This window comes from Eublepharis macularius, chromosome 3 (assembly GCF_028583425.1).
Source record: "Eublepharis macularius isolate TG4126 chromosome 3, MPM_Emac_v1.0, whole genome shotgun sequence".
NCBI classification, from domain to species: Eukaryota; Metazoa; Chordata; class Lepidosauria; order Squamata; family Eublepharidae; genus Eublepharis; species Eublepharis macularius.
The window spans coordinates 158,156,788-158,180,256 of record NC_072792.1 but is presented as its reverse complement, the minus strand read 5'-3'; the positions used below and the strand labels follow the sequence as shown (position 1 = coordinate 158,180,256).

Genomic DNA, 23,469 nt, shown 5'->3' with positions numbered 1-23,469 from the left:
CTAGGAAATCTGTGAGCAGGGCATAAATGTAACATCCTTCCTCACCTACTGTCCCCCCCACCCCAAGAAGTGGTATTTAGAAGTACTGTCTCTGAAATGGAGCTGCCATTTAGCTACCATGGTTAATTGCCTTTCATAGACCTATCCTTGCTGAATTGATCTAATCTCCCTTTAAAGCTACCTAAATTCATGGCTATTGCCCTCTTGTGGCAGATAATTCTGTAAGTTAATTATGCAGTGGGTGAAAGATGCCTATTTTGTGTCCTTAATGTACTGCATATCTGCTTCATTCAATAAATCCAGCTGCTACTATTACAGGAGAGGAAGTGGTCTGTCTATCCACTTTCTCTATGTCATGCATAATTGTGTAAACTTATTTCATGTTTCCATATAGCCATCTTTTTCTGAACTGAAAAGCCCTGAACGCTTTCACCTTTTCTGCTAGGGAAGGTGCAGCAATCCCTTTATAAATAGGTCCTGCCCTATGAGGTTTATTTTTTCAGCTAACTGAAAGATGAGGGACATGATATATATTGCCTGTTTCCTTAACTTGTCAACTTGCATGATTCCTTGAATTTTTCTTCTTGTTTTATCACAGTCTGCAGTGCTGTGTCAGTGGGACTTTCTTACGTTCATGCTGCTGTGGCTGGCTCCATCCAGTATGAGTTGAAGCCAAAGAGAACCTTGCTTCATACTGGTTTCAGTTCCAAGGATGCTCTATTGCACAAGACTGTAACTAAAGGAGATTAAAGGTCATAGAAGCACAGACATCTGACCTACCTTATACCTAGCCTAAATTTTAGTTTTATGATTTTTTCTATGCTTTGCTCTCATGATTACAGCTAAAATGTATTCTATTGCTTTAAATAATATATTAAACTCAAAGCATTTAAAAATATTTTTCTTTTATTTGAAAGACAGTGCTCTAGAATTTTGTTCATACTGGTTGAGACAAATTTCTTCACATTATTTTCAACCAGCTTCCCAACCATTTTTCTACCATTGTAGATTGAAAATGGCAATCTAAAAACTCAAAAAATACATTGAGATTTTCTACAGTACATGAAACCAGTGTGTATCTCATTAAAAATGAATATATCATTAATGGATTTTAATACATATGATTTTAACTGGCAGTATGTAGAACAGAGTATTTTATTTACAGCATGTAAATATACACTTAAAATTATTCACCTCCAACACTATTAAAAGGAAGACATTACCATTCATGTTTGTTTTTTAGAAATATTAATAAAAAAGACACTACTCATTCATACATGTTAACATGAAGAAACATGGAATCTCAGACTTTATAAAAAATACTTTAATTATATGCAAGTTCACAGGTAAAAACTGCTACCGCTGTGGTAAACTGTCTTGTAATACTAATAGTATTTATTCTGGAAGACAGCCAATTCCCTTCCCATTAGCTTTAGGATCTACCTCAGTATGAAGGTGCTAACAAGTATCAACTTCTAACAAATAAGAGTTGATTTTATAAAGATATGCATAAGATCACATATTTCTTTAATCCATAATACTTGTTATATTTTTATGTTGGCCTTGACCTTTTAAAAATACAGCCCATGTGCCTAATCCAAACATGACGTAATGCTCATGTTTGTTCCATTTAAATTATTGCATAGTTAAGTTTAATCACTTTCAAGGGCAGCCTATGAACACGGCCATTTATTTTTTCCATATTGTACGTGTTAGGCTTGTGTGGTTATCTTAGCTGCTGGGAAATCCTGTGACTGTATTCTGGCAGCTATCAGAGATGAGCTCGTTCATTTCATTCTGTTTACTTTCTTCTTTGTTCTCATGATTGGGGTGATGCCTGGGGGTTCCTGCCCTTCTAGACCTTCTGACACAAAACTTTGCCACTAAATAACAGAACTCAGCTACGTTTAAAGTAATACAAATGGCAGACACGGCAATCATGAAAATGGTGAAGACAGTCTTTTCAGTGGGTCGGGAAACGAAACAGTCCACAACATTGGGACAAGGCCAAGCATCACATTTGAGCAGGCGAGGCATGTGGTACCCAGGATACATGTGGTAAAACGCATACATGAAGGAAGCTTCAAAGATCAGCCTGAACAAGATGCTAGTAGTGTATGTCCACCACAGAGGCCCCTCAATATGAAATCTTTGTCTCTTTATTTCTTCTATGTCCTTATATTCACAGTTTTGTTCTCCCCTTCTGAACTGCTTTTTCTTTTCATGTCTTCTGTATGCAACATGCATTGCCACTAAGAGAGCAGGAGTGGAGACAAAAATCAGCTGAAGGGCCCAGAGTCTGATGTGAGAAACAGGGAAAAAGTGATCATAGCAGACATTTTTACATCCTGGCTGCAGAGTGTTGCAGACAAAATCATCTTGCTCATCACCCCAGACTTCCTCTGCAGCAACCACAAGGATCATTATACGGAAGATGAATAGGACAGTCAGCCATATCTTCCCAATACTGGTGGAATGCTTGTTTACACCACCTAAAATGGCCTGAAGTGATCCCCAGTCCATTGTATCGTTTGAATCCTTTGACCTATTAAGACAAAAAATTTATGTGAAAAGATTAGATTGAGTAGAGACATTTTGTAAAGCAAAATACATTAGTAATAAGAAGCTTCAGCATTAGTACTGTAATCTTTATGAGCTGAAGCACAGGAACATAAGAAGAGCCCTGCTGGATCAGACCAGGGGCCCATCTTGTCCAGCATTCCGTCTCACGCAGTGGCCAACCAGTTACCCTGAAGGGCCAGGGGTTCAGGTCTTCCTCTGAGGTTGTCTCCAGGCACTGGTATTTAGAGGTTTACTGTCTCTGAATGCGGAGGTTACCTTTAGTCACTATGGTTAGCAACTACTGATAGACCTATCCTCTATGAATCTGGCCAATCCCCTTTAAAGCTGTCTTTGCCTGTGGCAGTGAATTCCATATTTTAATCACACATTGAGTAAAGTAGTATTTCCTTTTGTCCATCCTGAATCTACTATCTATCAACTTCATTGGATACCCCTGACTTCTAGTAATTAGGGAGCGGGAGAAAAAGTCCTCTCTGTCCACTCTCTCTAATCCCATGCATAATTTTATTAACTCCTATCATGTTGCCCTTGTCAAAACTGAAAAGTCCCAGTCTCTTCAGTCTCTCCTCACAGGAAAAGTGCTCCAGCCCGTTAATCATCTTGGTTGCCTTCTGTATTTTTTCTTTTTGAGACAGTGACCAGAACTAAACACAGTATTCCAAATGAGGCCTCACCACACAGCTAGACAGGGGAAGGGCTTTTTTTCTGGGAAAAGAGGTGGTGGAACTCAGGACCACACAATGATGTCACTTTGGGTCAGCTGGGGAGTTTTTAAAAGTTTAAATCGCCCTTGGCGAAAACGGTCACATGGCCGGTGGCAATCTAAACTCCCCTCTGTCTGGAGATCGGGGGGCGGGGCCACCAGCCATGTGACCATTTTCAAGAAGTGCCGGAACTCCGTTCCCCCGCGTTCCCGCTGAAAAAAAGCCCTGGACAGGGGCATTGCAATATTGGCTGTTTTATTTTCAGTCCCTTTCCTAATAATCCACAGCAGAGTTTGCCTTTTTCACTGCTGTGGCACAATGGTTTGACATTTTCATTGAGCTATCTTCTATGACTCTAAGGTCTTTTTCTCTCTCAGCCATAGCAAGTTCAGACCCCATTAGCATTGATAATTATGATAAATTTGAAGTCTCAACATTTAAAAATAAACATTTTTAACTCAACTTTTAAAAATAATCAGCAGTAGCTAGTTAATTGTGGCACACTTCTGGTCCTTTAACAACAGCCCACTTAAGGTGGCTTATACTTCATTAATCCAATTTGGGGTAGTAAGAAATTTGCTAGAGATTTTAAAATCACATTGGCAATTAAAATAGCTTGTATCTCTCTGTACAAATGTACCTGATGGAATTATGTAAATAATAATGAATTATTAGTAATTGTTTGTGTTTTTGATGTATGGGATTTTATATTTATTTAATTTTATTTACTTCTTTTATAGCCTGCCTTTCTTGCTGAAACTCAAGATGGATTACACAATATTAAACAACCAGACAATAGACAACTCCAATTAACAGTGCAGTAAGGTTAGGATTACAGAACTGGATTACAATGCAAACAAAAAAGGGGGGGAAGACTGTTTAAAGCATGACATATAATAAAGGAAATGGGTAACTCAGGCAGAACACAATCCAGTAAAAGGAAGGTGATACATAAAAAAACATTGTGATAGATCACAAACCTATCCTTTATAAAGCAACTTCCTGCATTGTTCCACTGCATTATAAAAATGCCCTCCAGAACTTCTGCGTTGCACATTCTGCGGAATGACAGAAGCGCAGGATCCTTCCTGACCACCTCATGCAGGTTGGTCCACAAGATGGGAGTCACCCACCACACAAAGGATGCATGTGAGTGGGCAGTTCCGAACCTTATGCATTTGCAGGGTGACACCTTCATAAAATTTTGCTCAAATGAGTGAAGTTGTCTCAGTGGACCCAGGCAGGAGAGGTGGTTCCACAGGTTCCAAGGCCACATAACCGGAACCTTGAACTGAACATGGCAACTGATTGGTAACCAATGAACTGTTTGTGGAAAGGAAAAAATATGTAGATTCTGCTTAGTACCCAAAAGTCGTTGGGCCGTGGCATTCTATACCAATTGGAGTTTCCAAAGTACCTTTAAGGGCAAATACACGTAGAGTGAACTGCAGTAGTCTAGCCATAGTATGGATCCACATGGCCACATCAGACAAGACAAAAAAAAGGGGCCATGTTCCAGGCGAAACTTGAAGAATGCCCTTTTTTGCAGCTCCCTTAACTTCCTTCTCCAATAATAATGCTGGGTCCAGTGTAACCCCTAGGCTCTTAACTGAGACAGCAAATGTCAGCTGCACTCCCTCAAAAGCGGGAAGCACAATGTCCTTCAAGACACATTGGCCTTCCCAGCTAACATTACCTTTGTTGTGTCAGGATGCAGTTTTCACTCTTAGCTATTTAACCACAGCAAAGAGCATTTTTTCAGGGTCTCCACAGCATTACCAGACAATTCAAACAAAGCTATACATTGCTGGGTGACATCCCAGCATATCAATGACAGCCTGCTTCAAACCCATGAATGGTTTCCCCCAAGGGCTTTACACAGAGATAGAATAGCATGGGGGATGAGACTGATCACTGTGAAAGCCTGCAAGACAAATCCTACACTGATGTCAAATGGTCTCTAATCACAAACTCCCTGCGTCCTGACTTTAAGCAATGATTTAAGCCATTCCAAAGCACATCCTTTAATCTCTCCTCCTACTTCCAAACATCTCAATAAGATGGCATGATTCACAGCATTCATAATGCTCAGCCTAATGTAGGAATCTGCCAAGTGTTCTTGGTGGAAAGGCTGACTTTTTCATCTCACCTCATATCTTTGTCACCTAGCTTACACACAGCATCTTTAATATTATACTGTATTAAATCATAATCTTCAGGTTAGTTTTCTAGAAAAAAAACAAATGTGTCATAAGGTCTTCTTGCAATACTTTAAATCAGAACCAAACAGAAAACATGGATTAGCAAATTCTATCTTGATTGATTTCCAAAGAGCCAGAGTCTTGCAAGGACGTGTGCTTTGATCTAGTAGCTCAGATACTACGGCTTTAAAAAATGTAGATAAGTTGGTTTGACCTAGCAAACATAGTCCTGGGAAAGATTTCTTTAATTGCCAATAACTTTGTTTATCGCACTTCAGGAAGGCAATGGTGACAAGATGAAGGACAAAGCCAGGGGGTGTGTTTTTGTTCTTTTTTAGGATAGGCAGCTTGACAGAATTTGTGAGCTATATTCAGGAACTGAGAATTTAAGCTGCATGGCAGTCCATTTTAACATGTGTTCTTTAACTAAGTGTTTAGTTTAAGACATTTATTTTTATTTTAGCAAGCTAACCAAAAATATTATTTAGAATCTCTTGAAAACGATATTTTAGCACTTTGATACACCAACAACTTTGCTGGAGCCAATCAAATTTGAGGCATCCATTTTCCAACTAAAGAATCTTAATGAGCAGCTTTTATATGCCATGTAAGGACAGTATGGAATGGTGCAGTCTAATTTTTCATCCCTGCTGATTTAATCCCAAAATTCCAATTCCAATTTTGCTCAACTCATTTATTTTTATTTATTCATTAAAATATTTATACTCTACCTTTCCTCTTGGCTCAGGGTGATCTGAATCAATCATAAACATATCAAACCCATGAACTGAATCCATTACAGCATTTTTGTGGGTGCAATGATTGCATACCTATGGAATGCAGCTTCTTCTGCCCCGCCTCCCAGAAGCAGCCTGAAATGCTTCCCCAAGTCCTGTTCTTGGAGGTCCTCTTCTACCCCCAAAACACTCAACTTAGAGAAAACTGGCGTTTTCTTTGCTTGCCTTTTAGATGTTTTTACCACCAGAGTATTAAAGAGCGCTTAGACTTTATGAGAATACTAAACCAATGAATAACTGCCTCCTATTCAGTAAAAGTTTGATGACGGATATTGTAATGAAAATCATAAAAGTAATCTTGCAAGCCCCTTTCCATTCCAAAGACAGGATAGCAGGTTATCAGAGCAACAACAGTAGAGAAATTCAGCAAAAGAATAAAATTTCATCAAATTCTTCATCCTTGCCCAATTTAACCCTGAACCCTACAGACGAGCATGAACAAGTAGACTTTGTAATGTTTCTGAAAGGTACTCAGTCTTGGATTTCAGGAAGTTTTCTTGTGAGTCCAAGGTCAGAGAATCCAGATGTGTAAGTTTATGCGCAAATTAATTAGATAGTGTAGCACATTTTTGTTGTGTTTTTACAGTTGAGATGGTATAATATGCTGAGTGCAGTTTCATCTGTCCCCTTTTATGTGTCATGAACATAACCTTTCATAACCCTTAGACAGGTTATGAGGTTTTGACAGGAAACTAACTCAGTCACCTGTAAGCAAACCTGTGTGTCACACCCTTTGACTGAAACAGCACTCTAAATATTTTCTGCTCTGTTGGTAGAATATAATGCTGAACTGCTGTTTAGAGTCAGAAACTGCTGGACAGAGTTAAAGTCTTAGATAACAGCAGTTACTTAAGTGATCAATGAAACTGAAACTTTGGGAAATAATACAGTATTGTTTCTGGAAGTGCTTTTGAACAGGTGCTCTCCCCTTACATCTCCTGTAAATCTAGCTTTAGCAGGATTATTCCCTTGAAACAAATTTGAGAAACTTGTTACACTGCTTACTTGGAACAGTGACCAGGTTCTTTGCAGCTAGAGTATTCCCAGTTCTGAGTTCTGTTTAGAGCTGATTCACATTTTACATGTTCCTATAGGTATACCCAGGTTTGATCTGCACTTGCTCAGTAAAGATAAGCCAGGATGCCTCAGCAAAACTGTGGCTACCCACTGTGTGCCCAGTGCCCACTACATGTCCCTGAAGTCATGCTTTTCCATTTTACATGTTTACTGCGGCAAACATGGACCAAACACTGGCGCCATGCAGTGGGATGGCGTTTTCAGCACTTGGAAAGTGTGGGGGGAACAAGAATGCCTGGTCCCGCTGCAGGTTCAGTCAGGAGTGTGCCCTCCTGACTTCTAAAACTCTTATCTATTAGGTACTAAAATGGTGGCCGACGCTCTAGGTTCAATGTCTAGTTGTGTGCCCTGCAAATAAGACTTGTATAGTATTCAGTAACTCTCAACTGATTTCAGGGATAGGAAATTAAGGAGGATTTATAACAATTATGTAACACGTAACCATTTGGAGAACTGTGCTAATAAAACTAAAGGTGGCCAGTAGGGATGGATTGAGAAATTCCTGGATATTTGAAGGTGGAACCTGGGGACAGCAGGATTTGGAGAGGGGAGTGTCCTCAGCAAGGTATAATGCCATACTGTCCACCTTCCAAAGCAGCCACTTTCTCCAGGAAGTGATCTCTGTAGTCTGGAGATAAATGGTAATACTAGATCTCCAAGCCCTAGTCGGAGGTCGGCAATCCCAACAGCTTGTGTAGCCATTTATGTACAAGTGAAATGTCTTCCCAGAAGTCTACCTCTCCCATCCTCTTGAAAGAAGCTAGTGGTTATGTTCTGCACTAGCTAGAATGGCAAACTAAAACAGTGGTCTCTTCAGTATAAGCTGGTAGCCTGCCTGTACTTTTACCATCATAGTTCCCACACTTTGGAACAGGCTCTTGGAGGAGATAAGAAGGGCACCATTGTTAGTGGTGTTTAGGAGACGCTGCAAGGCTATTTCTCTTTGTCCAGGCTTTTAATGATGCTGCAGCCATTTGGGGAGAGGAGGAATTTGGGAGTTTTACTTAATATTTTAAATTTGTGTTTGTATGCTGCCTTGAACAATGGGGAAAGCCTGAATATTAATTTTTAATAAATAAATATATATAAATCAATGCTTCATGTTCCATAAAGAACAAATTGAATTCAGTGGTAACGTACACAGCTGCACACGAACACATGAGGCTGCCTCATACTGAATCAGACCATCAGTTCATCAAGGTCAGTCTTGTCTAATTAGACTGGCAGTGGATCTCCATCCATCTCAGGTAGACATCTTTTACATCAACTGTTAGTTGGAGATGCTGGGAATTGATCTTGGGACCTTTTGCATGCAAAACAAATGCTCTACCACTGAGCCACAGTCCCTTCCAATCAGTTGCACAACCAATATGAAGCACAGTATGAAGTGTGAAAATGAGTCTGCTTGTGCCATTTAGGAAGTGGACCACACAGATCTGGAGAGGCTGAAGATTCAGAAATGGAAGAAGAAACTGAGGAGATAAACAACCAACGGGAAACAGCAGGAGAGAGTGCAAAAGATATTCATAGAAAATTTCCACTGACAAATTTGACCAGCTTTAGGCTACAGTCCTAAAGATATTCACACGAAGGCAAGTCTCACTGAGATAAACTGAATTCACTTCCAAGTAAATTCAGGATGTAAGTTTGGGGTATGTGGAACACTACTTCTACCAAGATCTATAAAAAGTTAGAGTTAACTCACTGTCCTCCTTGATACTGGGAAATATTTTAAGACCCATTTCCTGCTATCTGTGGCTTAAGTACCCCCAAGGTCTTGTGCTAACCACTCCACTTGTAGTCAGGATTCAATCTGTGCTGGAATCATTGTAAAGCTGCTATGGGGAGGGCGGTCTGATGAGGAGGGCGGTCTAGAAATGTGATAAAATAAAAATAAATATCCTGTTACCTTAAATATCACCTGGCCTTGTCATCAGTGCATAGGTACCAGGATGCTTGGATGATGGCGGCAACAGAACTTGCCCAGTGATTAATGGTAGGGTTGCCAGGTCCCCTTATCCTTTCAGTGGGAGGGGAAGACCCAGCACTCACCTTACTTTTCCTCTTTGTGCATGGTTGGGGCCCAAATTGGCAGCATTGCACCACTCCAGGAATGCATCCGGGAGGCCGGTTCCCCTGTCTTTCCCCCCACTAGCCAGGCGAGTGGTGGTGAGGGGTAGAGAGTGGGATCCCCCACCCCCACTAGGAGAACAGAAACCCTAGGATACATATATAATGGACATGGTAGTTTAGTGGCAAAAAAATGGATAATCTAGAAAAGACACAGGTTTGAAATATTTAATGAGATCTGGCTCTTTCCTTGAATGTTTAATGTGTTCCACTTTGATACATTGTTAACTGTAGCTTCTTCCCTCCCCTTTCCCACTTTACTCCCATTTATTCCATGATGCCTGGACCAAGGTAGATGGAAGAGGAGAAAGCAACAGGAGAAAATGTGGCAACCAATGACAATCTATTTTTCTGTTTTTGTAAAAATTGCATATAGTTTTACCGTTACAAAGCTTATCATGTTTCTATTATAGCTAATGAAAACAATTTTTAAAATCCAATACTGGTAGTGGGGTACTCTTGCTCATTCAAGGGAGACCCACTCACAGAAGCAGCCTGTTTCATGTGTACCTCCTCATGCTGCTCACCTGGATCCCACTGAACTGGTTGTCTACGTTTTGATGTAGGTGGTACATGCATCCTCATGTGAGCTCATCAAGTATTTCATGTGATAAATTGGTCATTACTAGAACTGGACTAAAGTCACTGCTCCTTGCTGAAAGGCAGGAGTAGGCACCATTTTGGGCCCAAAGAGCACTGCCACTTCCACAACTTTCACCTGTGAAAATGTTAATATATTAGCAAACTAAAGGTGTCCAATAGGTTTTTGAGGACCATTATTTCTCACTCCCAAGGAAGGTAAATTAGTATTATTACGGACAGATAGTGACAAATTTATTACTTTCTGAATGGCAAGATTTGTTGCCTCAGTCATAAAGATGATGATGTTGATGTGGCTGTTAATGTAAGCATGGTTGACCTGCAAAATAATTGCTGTGCTCTGGGTCATTAGCCATTAGATTGCAATCTGGTTTTATTCTGAGCTATTTTAAATGATTACTATAGGGGTTTTTTCCTGTGAAAATGCACGGAAACTTTCTGATTTTATCTTAAAGGAATTATTGTTGTGTTGCTATGGCTTATTTGCTAGTGCAACAAAGGCAGATCGATTGTTTGATGTTTTATATAGATTTTTTGTGCATTGGAATAAGATACAAAAATAAAGTTGCTTTGCCTGATACAGCAGCGGTTTTGTTCTCAGTGCACTTAGGCAGGTCATTGCAATGGATGAATATACTACTTGCATAATTTCTGGTTCTAAAAGCCGCATGTAGGTCCCAAATGAAACATAAAGGCACCAGTGAGAAAATTTACACCTAAACATTCACTCTGAACAACGACAATCCACACTCTAATTTTAAACAACTGCTGTTCTCCAGGGAGGGACCCTCCTGAGCCTATCCCTGCTCAATTACACCTATGCTTTCGGGGTGGAGCAAGGGAGCTGCTGTGCCAAGCAAAATAGTCTTGCATGCCATTTGGCATGCATGCTAAAGGTTTCCTATCTCTGCTTTAACACTTCAGGAATAGGACAAACTAAAAAACTAGATTAAAAAAGTAAAATAATACATGTATTGGACCAAGTTTTATTAGAGTGAGTGTGTGTGCATGCATGCACATGTAAAATGTCACATCCTTCATACTTCTAGATTCTGGGAAGCCCCACTAAAAGAAGACCAAGAAGATTATCCTATCTAGTTAGTCTCTTGGGGCAAACTACATGTTACCTCAGCAAATGCATTTTCCCATTCAGATGCTACCTGCTAGCCATTTCTACTCAGTCAGGGTTATTTTTAGTCTTGAAGCCTGACTTGGGAAAAATGGACTAGAGAAAGTTGCAGGAGAGAATTGGTGAGCAGAGGAAGTGTGAGGTACCCCCAACAATCACATTTTTTATTCCCCCCGTCCTCCAAAGAAGTTAAAGTGATATACATGGTTTCCCCTCGACAGATTTTTCTCTGCAAATGTCCCCCAAGCATAGAAATGGAAACATCATGTTTTTCTCCTTTCTCTCAGAAGATTAACTCCACCAGATTTGGGGGATCACCCTATTAATGCAGCTGGATTATATAGATCCACAATAGTTAAGAAACAACTGCCATTCTTTTTGTCATGTAGGATAGTCTGAACCACTGTGATCAGAACCCAAACTCACACTATACTCTTTAAGTTAAAATGCCTTTTCAGGAAGTGCAAAGAAGATACAATTCATCTTTCTGAAGACCTTTATCCATTTCAGCCATTTGTCATATACAATAAACTTCTGTCTTTTACTCAGGTAAAGCTCTCACAAACCTCAAAGCAAAGTTTGTGCTAGCAAATAATTGTCAAGATTACTTCATTGTCACGTTACTTAATCATAGGGATGAAGACTCACCAATACTTTTCATTTCCTATGAAATAAAAAACAGAAGGAGCATGGCTTATGCTGGATCAGTGTTAGGAGGTCTGGGGGAGTGGCCTCTTCATTTTACAAATGCAAATAAATTTCTCCTCCTTTTGAGGCTCTTATTTAAAAAAAACAGCCCAGGTATGTCACAGATTAACTTTGATTGCTCTTGTCTTTATTATATTGCTTTCTGTTTTTGTTTAACAGATACATCGTATGCAGTCAGGGCTTGTATCTTGAAGTTCAGAAGGACATTTACTGGAAACTGGGAGTTAACAGCAGGATAAAGAGTTCTTCCACTGTATTTTACACTCCTTGTGCATCTAGGCAGGGGGACAGCAGAAGTTACTCTGCATACAGGCGTTGATACATGTGGTACTCTTTCCAAATACGTAGAGATAGATCCTGCCAGCTTTTTTGCAGACATGAACATTTCCAACAAGGCTAGGGCCGTTTCCAGATGGCTTACCTGCCTCTGGAACGTTGTGCCATCTTGCGGGGAAAACGCGAAATATCGTGTTTTCTCGTGCGAGTTTTGCGTGACGTTGCGTGACGCCGCGCAAAACTCGCGTGAGAAAATGCGGTATTTCGTGTTTTCCCCGCAAGATGGCGCAACGTTCCGGAGGCAGGTAAGCCATCTGGAAACGGCCTAGGTCAGGAATTACAGAACTCAGTCAGGACAAGGCTACAGCACAGGAGAAACTGGGTAAGATAATCTATCTTGCACCAGTAGAAAAGCTTTTAGGATCCACTCCATGGACACATTGTCAAACCACTAGAAGAGTATTTTTCAAACTGTGCTCTGGCGAACCCTAGAAGTTCAAAAGGGCCCTCCAAGGTGTCTGCAAGTCATTTGTAAGGACAGATGATAAGATCATCTCACATCCATCCTTCTGGTGTGAAAACAGCCCCCCCCCTCAATATTTTAGGAATGGGGGCAGGGGCTCTCCACCTTAGGGGGACAGAACAGGCTTCCCCCTCTTTTGAAGGGTGGGAGCTCATACAACTGCTGTTGCCACCCACAGTCCCCAAGCTTCCAGATCATTTCAGAGCACTAGCCAGAAAACACACCGATTAGCTGCTCAGACCTAGGAACACTTAACCGATGGAGTAGAACTAAGGAGGTATAGCTACTTCAGCTATAACATTTAACTGGTTATCATTTTATTTTCCAATGCAAAGAATTTCACAATAGACATAGGTGCTACTGTGTATCTATAGACAATAATAGCCAATTCTAATTTTCAACTGAATACCAGAAGTCCAAATGTACTGAGACTTCATTTTTTTTCCTGCCGCTTGCAAGGCAGGAAAGGGCCCTTTAAACCGTTAAATGCCCCCCCTGCCGCTGTTAAGGCCAGAAAGGGGCATTTAAACCCCACGAACCACAAACTGGTTCGTAACTGGTCCAGTTTCGTGGTTCGTGAAACCCACGAATCACGAACCAGCTGGTTCGTTGTTTTTTTGTTCCATGTCCATGTCTACTCATGAGGACTTCCTCCTCAGAACAGCTCTTCACTTTCCTATCAAACTATGGAGTTTCTATAATAAAGAACTCTGACTTAGTTTTTTAAAACTAATTTTTTTCTAAAACTGCTTCCCTTTTAAAACTTATACACTCACACCAGCCAGCACTCTCCAGCCACCCATCACCATGTTTTCTCTGCAGTCAATGCTACTCTGTTAAGGACCAGTTTCTATTCCTTTTAACAGGGAAAAAAGTGAGCATCTATTTTACTTTCCAGTAACCTTATCATTCCATTGTATTTTGGAAATGGAACACTGGGAAAGGGCAGGCCTTATGCTTCCTTGTTGAAATAGCTTTGTTGGCTTGTTTGTGGCTTTTTTTTTTGCTGGGTGTGGGAGAACAGTTAGTTTTTTTCATGGTAATGTATTGGGGGGGGGCACTTCAGCCACTCCGAAACTCCTCTTTCAATTTCCATTCCATGTTTAAATGGAGAGGTGGTATCTATTGCAGAAAAGGACAATTCCTAAAAATTAGTGCTGTCTCTCTGAAGCAATGAGAAGCCCTATCTGCATGAACAAGATTGGAAGAGGGGGGGGGGTGCAGATCAGAGGCCTTTTAAAAATTTCCTTTTGCCCTGTGTCCAGGCTGCGATTTGGTTAATAATGTCTTTTAAGGTGGAGTTTAAGCAGTGTGCTAAGAAAGCAAGGTATATAAAATCCTAGGTAATATAACTGCGAGTTTTCTTAGGGGTCATGACTAGCACTGTTCTGAATTGCCTCAAAATGTGCTTGTACTCACTTATAGGATATGAGTTTGAAGTGAGAAGATGGGAGTTTGCTACTACTTTGCACTCTGCACACTGCTCAGAATTCAAGTTCACGGCAACTTTTTTGTATTCTGCCCTGGTTCAGACTTCAACCATGCGTTTACCAAACGAAGGCATCTGCAATGCCATAATTTAGTAAATTTCAGTACTAAGTCACCCTTATGAATAAGGCAGAATCAAGACGCCTGTAAATGAACGTCCAGGAAAACTTTAAAAATGTTCCCTTACAGGCTTTTCTGTGTTTGGTGTAGTGGTTAAGAGCACGGGACTCTAATCTGGAGAGCCAGGTTTGATTCCCCACTCCTCCACGAAGCCAGCTGGGTGACCTTGGGCGAGTCACAGTTCTCTGGAGCTCTCTCAGCCCCACCCACCTCACAGGGTGATTGTTGTGGGGTAATAATAACACTTTGTAAACCGCTCTGAGTGGGCATTAAGTTGTCCTGAAAGGCGGTATATAAATCGAATGTTGTTGTTGTTGTTGTTGTTATTGTTGTTATTATTAGTGTCAAATTTATGACCATTAGTTTGTCCTATACACATGGTATGTATAATTATAGATCATAAAGTGACTATCCTAAAAGTGAATTTCAAAAACAGGACACAGCAAGAGATCACTGAGATAGCACTATAACCACTGACCAACTTCCACATTTTCCTAGGTTTGGCCCAGCTCAGGGGCATTGTTAGGGGGGGTCCCCATGGGTGCCTGGGTCCCCCTAAATTTGTGCGGAGCCCCTCCCTAAATCTCCCATGGCCCCGCCTCCATAGATGGTGACAATGGAAGCCCCTCCCTGTGATGTCATTGGCTCCTCCCTGTGATGTCACTGGCATAGCAATACCTCTGGCCCGGCCCCAGCCCCACCCACCCCACCGGGAAATTGGAAAGTCTACACCCCTGCTTCAAATCATTTTTCAGCTGACTTCTGGCTACTATTTATTAGACAACAAGGAAGTATCTTTCTATGTCCATGGCAAAATCTTATCCAATCAAGAAGTGAGATTAATGAGAACACATTAAGGAAAGGTTCTGAACCTTTTATGCACTATCCCCCCACCCAGTACTGAGGCTGTGTAAGCAAGGACGGCAGATGGGGAAGGAACACTGCTGCCAGCTGCAACATCTCAGCTGTGCTTTGATTTGATTTTCCTGCCAAGAAGAACCAAAGCACTCTTGGCTCTTAGCTCATGCCCTGGAGCCTTGAACAAGTTGGCCCACTGGAGCCAGGACTAGCTCAAGATACAGTTAGTTACTTTTGCTTGTCAACTTACAACTTCTTAAAAACTGAATGTTGATTATATTTATTTGTTTAACTTATAGTCTGCTCTCCCTGCAAGCGGGCTCAGAGCGGATAACAACATAGTTAGAATCTACATTAAAATTACTATTTAAAACCATCAAAACTTACAATTTACTGAGTCGTAAGTCACTTTGTGTCCCTTTGGAGAGAAAAGTAGCTAATAAACATACCAACTACCAGCATCATCATCGAATACCCCAATTTATTTATGTATTAACATTTTTAGGTAGTTCCTTTTCCACCAAGAGCCCTGTGGTGCAGAGTGGTAAGCTGCAGTACTGCAGCTCGAGCTCTGCTCACGATCTGAGTTTGAGCCTGGCAGAAGCTGGGGTCAGGTAGCCGGCTCAAGGTTGACTCAGCCTTCCATCTTTCTGAGGTCGGTAAAATGAGTACCCAGTTTCCTGGGGGGAAGGCAATGGCAAACCACCCGGTAACAAAAAGTCTGCCAAGAAAATGTTGTGATGCGACATCCCCCCCATGGGTCAGTAATGACTCGGTGCTTGCACAGGGGACTACCTTTACCTACCTTTTCCACCAACCATGTGACTTGAGGTGGCTTACAAAAAGCTCCTGCTTGGCCCATGCTTTGGTGAAATAGGCAGCTCAAAAGGAGGGCTCAATGAGGAAGAGGCCCTTGGAGGATCTGAGATGGTTAACAGGCTGACAAGAAGTACACAAATTAGGGCATAAAAACAACATGCCAGACAAGGCAACGTTATATAAACAGCAGTCTTGTGTCACCTTAAAGATTAACAGAATTTTATTCTAGTGTAAGGAATTTATTTCAGCATAAGGAACAACAACATTCCAGCAAAAGATTAATTCAGCTACTGCTTGGGATGTATTTATAAAGGTTTGATATACAGATCTCAAGCACACATTCAGTGAGACCACTGTGGCCGATGGCAATCAACTTGTTAATGTCAGGCAGGATCATATTTGCTGTGTGTTACTTTTTAAAGGTTCTGTAGGAAGAATCTAAGATTTTAGATTTTTTTATCTCAGTGTGGTATGAGCAGTATAAAATAACTCTCCATCTGCCATCAAAAAACATCACAAGTGAGGAGAAGGGGCTGCCTAAAATCATGAATGTTCTTCAAAGTTCTAACTACCCCACCCCAAATTTGTAGATCATTTCTTGGAGATTGCCTCCCGTTATAAATCACTAGATTGAAACTTGGGTCAGAGACTTTGGAATTGTGGCCCAAGAGTATTAGCTACCTCCTAAGACTTGATCTTTTAGGTCAAACATAGACAATACAAAAAATAATTAAACTTGGTTTTAAAGGGTAGCTAATGTTGTTCTTGCTATATTGCTCTTTAGAGCAGTAGAGCATGCGGACTTCTGTGGGAGTACATGGTTTGCTGCACAATATGGAAAGGGGCTGTCCTGAACTTAGCAGGTACTCAGGAAGGAAGAAAGTTAAGGAGGGCTTGGGAGGTCTGTTTAAGGTAAAGGTGCAAGCATCCTGTGCAAGCACCCAGTCATTACTGACCCATGGGGGGACGTCGCATCATTCACGCTTTCTTGGCAGACTTTTTATGGGGTGTATTGTCGAAAGCTTTCACGGCCAGAGAACAATGGTTGTTGTGGATTTTCCGGGCTGTACAGCCGTGGTCAGATCACGGAAAATCCACAACAACCATTTTTATGGGGTGGTTTGTCATTACCTTCCCCAGTCATCTACACTTTACCCCCATGAAACTGGGTACTCATTTTACCGACCTTGAAAGGATGGAAGGCTGAGTCAACCTTGAGCCAGCTACCTGAACCCAGCTCCTCCAGGATCAAACTCAGATCGTGAGCAGAGCATGGGCTGCAGTACTGCAGCTTACCACTCTGTGCCACAGGGCTCTTGGCAGGTACCCGGGAAGGAAGAAAGGAAGGCTTGGGAGGTCTGTTAATTTTTTAAAATTAAAATGGGAGGAGGGTGTCCTATGGCTTGACCAAATTTGAGAACAATGCACTAGAACTTTTGATAGAGGGGAAGACAGAGGGAGTTTTGCAGAAAACTGAATGCCCTTTTTTCCTACAAAGATATTCTCTCAAGCATCTGCATTGCACATACAATTACAGAAAGCAAAGTAGTACTGTAATGACGAACTGAAAATTTCCCAACCATGTGGTATTAAATCTCATTTAGCTGCCACTGGAAGAGTCAGTAGTTCTATGTAGCCTAGCAGAATCAGCATTCAAGAGATTATGAGTTATATGCTTCAACTCCACTCAGCTAATGGCACCCATTTTCTTCAGTGCAAGGAGCCTTCTTTAGAGGTGCTTCTTCAGAGGCTCTTCTGTTAGAGGAAGGCTTCCCATGCTGGAGGAACATGCTGCCATTAGCGAAGCAGAGTGATTGGATATAACCTAATATGGCTCCCAGCAGAAGCAATTGGCTGCAGCATTCTTTTATTATTAATTTATACAATATACGTCATATGGAAAAAAGTTTATGATTCTAATCTCATTTATTCTCACAACAGCAGACTGCTGTTGTTTCAGCATTACAAATGGAGAGCCAAGAAGAAGAAGAATCTGCTCCAGTTGAAGAACAGCAATTCATGTGCAGAAACAGCCTTCAACAGGCAGGTGCTTTCCCAGACCAGACTATAGCCCCTTCTGCAGCGGGAACCTAATTCCTCACTATTTCAGAAGTCAAGCCGTCAGGCATGGAATTGGCTTGTCTGGGCCCTTTTGGACCTCTCATGTTTGGTCAGTGTGGTACTATTCATTTTAGACTGCACCATGCATCAGGATTGATGAATGCTTGCATTTTCATAACTGATACTGTCACTGGTGATGTCACAGTGCCAGCCCTTTCCTTTTTTCCTTTTTTTGTTTTGCACACATGATTAATTGGTGCATCACTGGAACACTGGATCAATCTACTTGCTGGATTTCTCCCTCTCAACCCATCGATGCATCAATTCTATGCTTGATTATTTTTTTTTAAGTGGAAAGGAAAATGGAGAGGAGAGAGGGGAGAGGAGAGGAATGGAAAGGACGAGGAGGAAGTGGCTGGTTAGACAACAGTTGCCAATCAAAACTAAGTAGGTTGGCAAAGGGTGAGAGGGGGGCAGAAGAAGGTGGAAGCTTAACAGATGGGATGAAGAGTGTGCACAGGAAACAGCAGACTGGAAAACGCATTTTTTAAAAAAGTTGGTGTATAAGCACTTCCACGAAAGCCATGGAAAAGCCACATTGTGACTATTCATGGCAGCAAATCGGGCGCAGATGGTCACAAAAAAAACACTGCAGGATGAGAACAGAACCAGCAAAATTGGTCTGTGCAAAAAGGGTTTCTGAGCAAACAAAAAGCGTTATAACAACAAACAAACGAACAAACCTGTATTCAGCATATTTGGTTGCATTTATAGTGCTGCAAAATAACATACGGTAAACTGTCAGAGATCTGATTTAGTTGAGGAGGGAATGGGAATTACGTTTATATACATTAGTATATATTATTTGGTGAAATCAGAACAATATTTTGGCTTACAACAGTCCTGGGTTAGCTGTCTTTTTTCTATCTCCTTGAACCAATGTCAGTGATCTGCCAAAAGTTATCCAATTAGGTAGTGGTAGAGGGGAGTTTTTAACTCATATCTTTACAAATATACTGCAATATGTTAAATCTATTGCATGCTGTCAAACTTATTACAACAGTTTTGCAGAAATGTATGAGACACCAATACAAATATGAGGTTACTACATCAAGAAGATAAAACCGAAGTAAAATAGAGGTCTTGGAATGGAAACAGGATCAGCTGTAATACAAGAGCCAGTGAAGGAGATACTGGTATAAAAAGCCTCACATGGACTTCTAAGGAAGGCATTTTATAACTTAGATAAGGTGATTTGTCCAAGATCTCTTCTTTGTGTATGGTAGGGGAAACAATACCCATCTCCTGACTTCTATTTTCATGCCTCAACAAAGGAAAAATGAGAACCTTGATCTCTTTTAACTAAAAATTAACCTCTTGTTACTAATGGATGACAGAATCCTGTCATCTGTCTGCAGACTAATTCATCATGGTCACTCAGGTGATAGATGAAGAAAAGGAAACAAAAAGCAAGACAGCGACTGAAGAGATTCCATAGCAAGGCATCTTTCCTAAGCACCACATTTACCAAACCTGTCCTACAAGTCAAGTAAACGCCAGTCCTCCTTTTGAAGACTCAGAACAGACACTTGGCTTTGTTTATCCGACATCTTCACTGCTGTGCTAAATTAAAGGAAATTGCCAGCTGGGAAAGCCCCGCTAAAACAAAGTTGACCATTATCATGGAGCAGAAAATCAGGCAGGAGACATATGAAAGAGGCTTATTCCCCCATGATCAGATAAGACACTACGGAAGAAAAGACTCAAAGGAAATCATGAGAAGAACCCTGAGAGATGGGACCAAGCATCATCTAATTCAGAATTGTGTTTCCAATAGTAACTAGTCAGGTGTCTCTGGGAAGTCTATAAACAGGGCATAAAGGCAACAGAACTCTACTGCTGATTGTCCCAGCTTCAAGAAGTCAGAGGTGTACTGCCTCTGTCTGGGGAGGTTCCACTCAACTAGTATGGCTAATAGTCAACTACAGACCAATTTTCCAGGAATTGTATCATCCTCCTTCCTCCCCACGATTTCCTCTTTCATCTAGGCTTAATTTAAGGCCAGGATCCACCAGCAAGATTATATGAAATACTTCCATAATGACCACCTTCCAAAACAGGTATTATTGATCACAACCCATTAAGAAAGAAACTTAAGCACGGGCACCTAAGAGGCTGCATAGCTATTCTGGACTCGCCAACATATCCTTCTGGGTTTCCAGTCCCTTATCCCCCCCCCAATTCTCTCTCCTTTTAGGTTAAAAAACTACTTTTTCAAGAACTGCTGTAATGTCCTCAGTTGTATTATTTGCCAAAAACTGAACCCATCACAAACCCCACCACAATAAATCTTTTAAAAATCTTTTTGTTTGTTTTAACTCCGAGGTCGGTACAGTAAGTTTCAAAAGTGCCTCGGCATGTGAGGAGAGCCAGGATGCCTCAGCAAGCCCATTCCCACAAACTGGAAATACCAAATATGAACTGGAAATGTGAAATAGTCCCTTGAGATCGGGGCGAAGGACTGACTTTCAGCGGGTCGCGGCTGGCGTGAGCCCCCAAAGTTCTCATCTTTGTCGCGTCTTCGAACATGGACCGTCCGACTGGCCAAGGGCCGTTTCAGTCCTCAGAGCGGGAGCCGAGCGAGCCTCACCTGTCAGCGTCTGAGGGAAATCAGAGCCCCTGAGCGCCGCGCCGAGTCCAGCGCACCATGGACCAAGAGGGCGGGAAAAGTCGCCCCACTGCCGGGGCCGGGCTTCCCTCCTCTCCCCGTCAGGAAGCGGCGTTTCTTCGGACAGGACAGCCGGGTACAGTCTCCTCCGCCGGCCTTCGGAGCGTTAAAAGTTCTTCCCTGTTGGCGGCGGTTTTTAACCGCGCCCATCACCTGCCAGTCTCCCTCCCTGCCTCCCTCCCGCCTCCCCCTTGACGCACCTCAAGGAGAAGAGGAGGAGAGGCTTGGAGGAGGCGGGAAACGAACGTGAGGGGAGAGGCAGGAGGCCCTCAGGGCGACAGGGAAGAGGGCGGAAAGGGCGCCCGGTTTCCCCCTGTCGCGCTGAGGGAAAAAGAGGACGAGCCGCCGGCGGAGAAGCGGGAGAGCCGTTAGGGATAAGGGGGGGCGGGTCGCCGTAGCACCTCCTCAGCCCTTCGCCCTGTCAGCAAAGCAAAATCAGCGCAACGCCACAGGGACCTTTCGCCGCCACAGGGGTAATCTTGCTCAGCTCAGCACAAACGGGGAGAAAAACCTTCAAGACCTCCGGAAACTTTGTTGGTCCATTTAGAGGGGGAGAAAGACAAATAGCAGCAGCGTGATACCCTTTCAGGGTCGAAGTGACACACAATTGTGGCCACACTAGTGGAAAGTAGCGCAAAAGTGCCTTGATGGTCATCGCCTTTATCTTACACGCGATTTTTGGATTTCCGAGATGGCACAGAAAAAAAAACCCCAAGCAGCTTATAGTCTCATGCTATTTTTATATCACTGTTTCCATTCCACAGTGCTTCATATTTCTACAAACCCTATCCATGAGGTGGTTTTCTATTTATTTAGATAGACTTCAAAATATGAGCCTAGAAATAGTGCAGTCTGCCTCTCCACCACTTCATGGAGGAAAATAGGTATACAATTCATTCGTTCATTAACTGCCAAACTGGTGATTGACTAATACACTTACTGATTAGCAGTTCTATATAAAATAAAATTCTTTAAAATATGTTGAGATACATGCTCCCTCCATTTCATAGAGTAAAATACTAGGCATTCATAATATAACTGTCAAATAAGTGTGATCTCCCTCAATAGCATCTAGGTGCACAATCCATAAAGGAGTTTTAAAATAGCAACTTTAACATACATCTTTTTGTATGAATCAGAATGTAGTTTTTTGGCAATTTGATAGCATCAATTTGTCTGTTTTTGTTTTCATAGCGCATCTTGCTACTTAAGGTTTTGAAAATTCTGCATACACTTATCAAGTCTGTAAGATCCAGTTCTCAGACACATCTTATAGTGTCATCCTACACAGTCTTCCTCAGAATCCTATTCAGACTATTCAGTGGACATTACACCTAGGAAAATGTTCTTAGGATGGTATTGATAGCCAGCCAAAAACTGTATCTGGGTAGGTATGATTTGGTAACTACTCAGTAAATGCCAGGAACCTGTGGTGCAGTTGGAATTTATGACGGGTGTGTGCTTGCCCCTCCACAGATGAGTTGCCAGACATTTCAATAGTGATAGCACTTTTTCTATGGAATTAACACTGAGGTGACATCCATCGTGTCCTGTAATAGAAGAAGGATTTAATTTCCTATTAAAGTTTAAAGATTTCACAAGGATATAAATCCAGAGTTAAAAATTAATACTCTGTAGATTGTAAACCACAGGTTTCTAGTTTAGGATGGTATTCAGACTTTGAACACACAGTTCTTCAAGAATTTAGAAATGGAAAATTACTGCCCCACTCTGCGGTGTACTATGTCCACTGAGTTAGCATGCCTGACTTCTATGTTATCAGTCTGTCTCAATCATATAATAGCAGCCACATTTTCATCTATCGGTCCCCTTCATGCCCCCTTCTATTGCCTTTACATGGGATCTATAACCACACTTACACAAGGGCATCCTAGTCTATATATCAATATTCAGAATAATATATTGATTGAGTGATTGATTGATTGATTGATTGATTGATTGATCGATTCCCCACTCTTATGCTAACACAGCCTTCAGAGTGGCATACACAGTCCTTCCGAGCATCGACAACAATAGCATAATCAACAAAAAGAACCCAGTTTAAAAATATCACCGTCAATCAATCAAAAACAGAGAACAAAAAACAGTCTTCAATCCCAGCCAGTCAAACAGCAACAAAACAGCAATTTCAAGGGTCAGAATCATAACAAATAGATAATACTACTAACCACCAACAGCTTGAGCTAACAAAACAGGCTTTGCTTGGCATCTAAAAGATAAAAACGGTATCAAGCAAGTGTGCGTATTTTACTAGTTTCTAGCAAACTCTCCAAATGTTAATGTTTGAGACACCATTTTTTGAAGTTTACAGACAATCTAACCATAGTCAAGTATTTCATTGGGTTTCATTGGTAGAACTATGTATATAGTGGGATAAAAAAGTGCTTTGGCTGGATTGTCCTTAAATTAATTAGTTTCACTGTCTGTTGAACAGGTGACTTGCTGACAAACTTAAAGACTGGCGGTTTTATGTAAAATAAAAATCATCCTTTTCAAACTATTAGGAAAACTGAAAATCTCTGAATTTTTCTTGTTTAGATTTGAATTTTACATAATTTAATTTCATGTACTTCATGCATTTCATGGCTCTTCGGACTTGCTGTTTACATTTTCATGTCCTACATAAAAGTTATGCCTAATGAAAAC

The 23,469-nt window shown here is 41.4% G+C and overlaps 1 protein-coding gene across 1 annotated transcript; it reads right to left on the bottom strand.

Moving 5' to 3' along the window:
• Positions 1 to 888: 888 nt before the first annotated feature.
• Positions 889 to 20,928, bottom strand: LOC129325721 (gap junction beta-6 protein). Its single transcript, XM_054973569.1, has 2 exons — positions 20,725 to 20,928; positions 889 to 2,545 (listed from the first exon to the last, which is right to left on the bottom strand). The coding sequence occupies exon 2, from the start codon at positions 2,521 to 2,523 to the stop codon at positions 1,732 to 1,734; it is 792 nt and encodes a 263-aa protein (XP_054829544.1). The 5' UTR covers positions 2,524 to 2,545; positions 20,725 to 20,928; the 3' UTR covers positions 889 to 1,731.
• Between the last annotated feature and the right edge of the window lie 2,541 nt (positions 20,929 to 23,469).

Excerpts from the sequence above, each read along its gene's own strand:
- LOC129325721 (XM_054973569.1), bottom strand. The coding sequence starts at position 2,523 with ATGGACTGGGGATCACTTCAGGCCATTTTAGGTGGTGTAAACAAGCAT.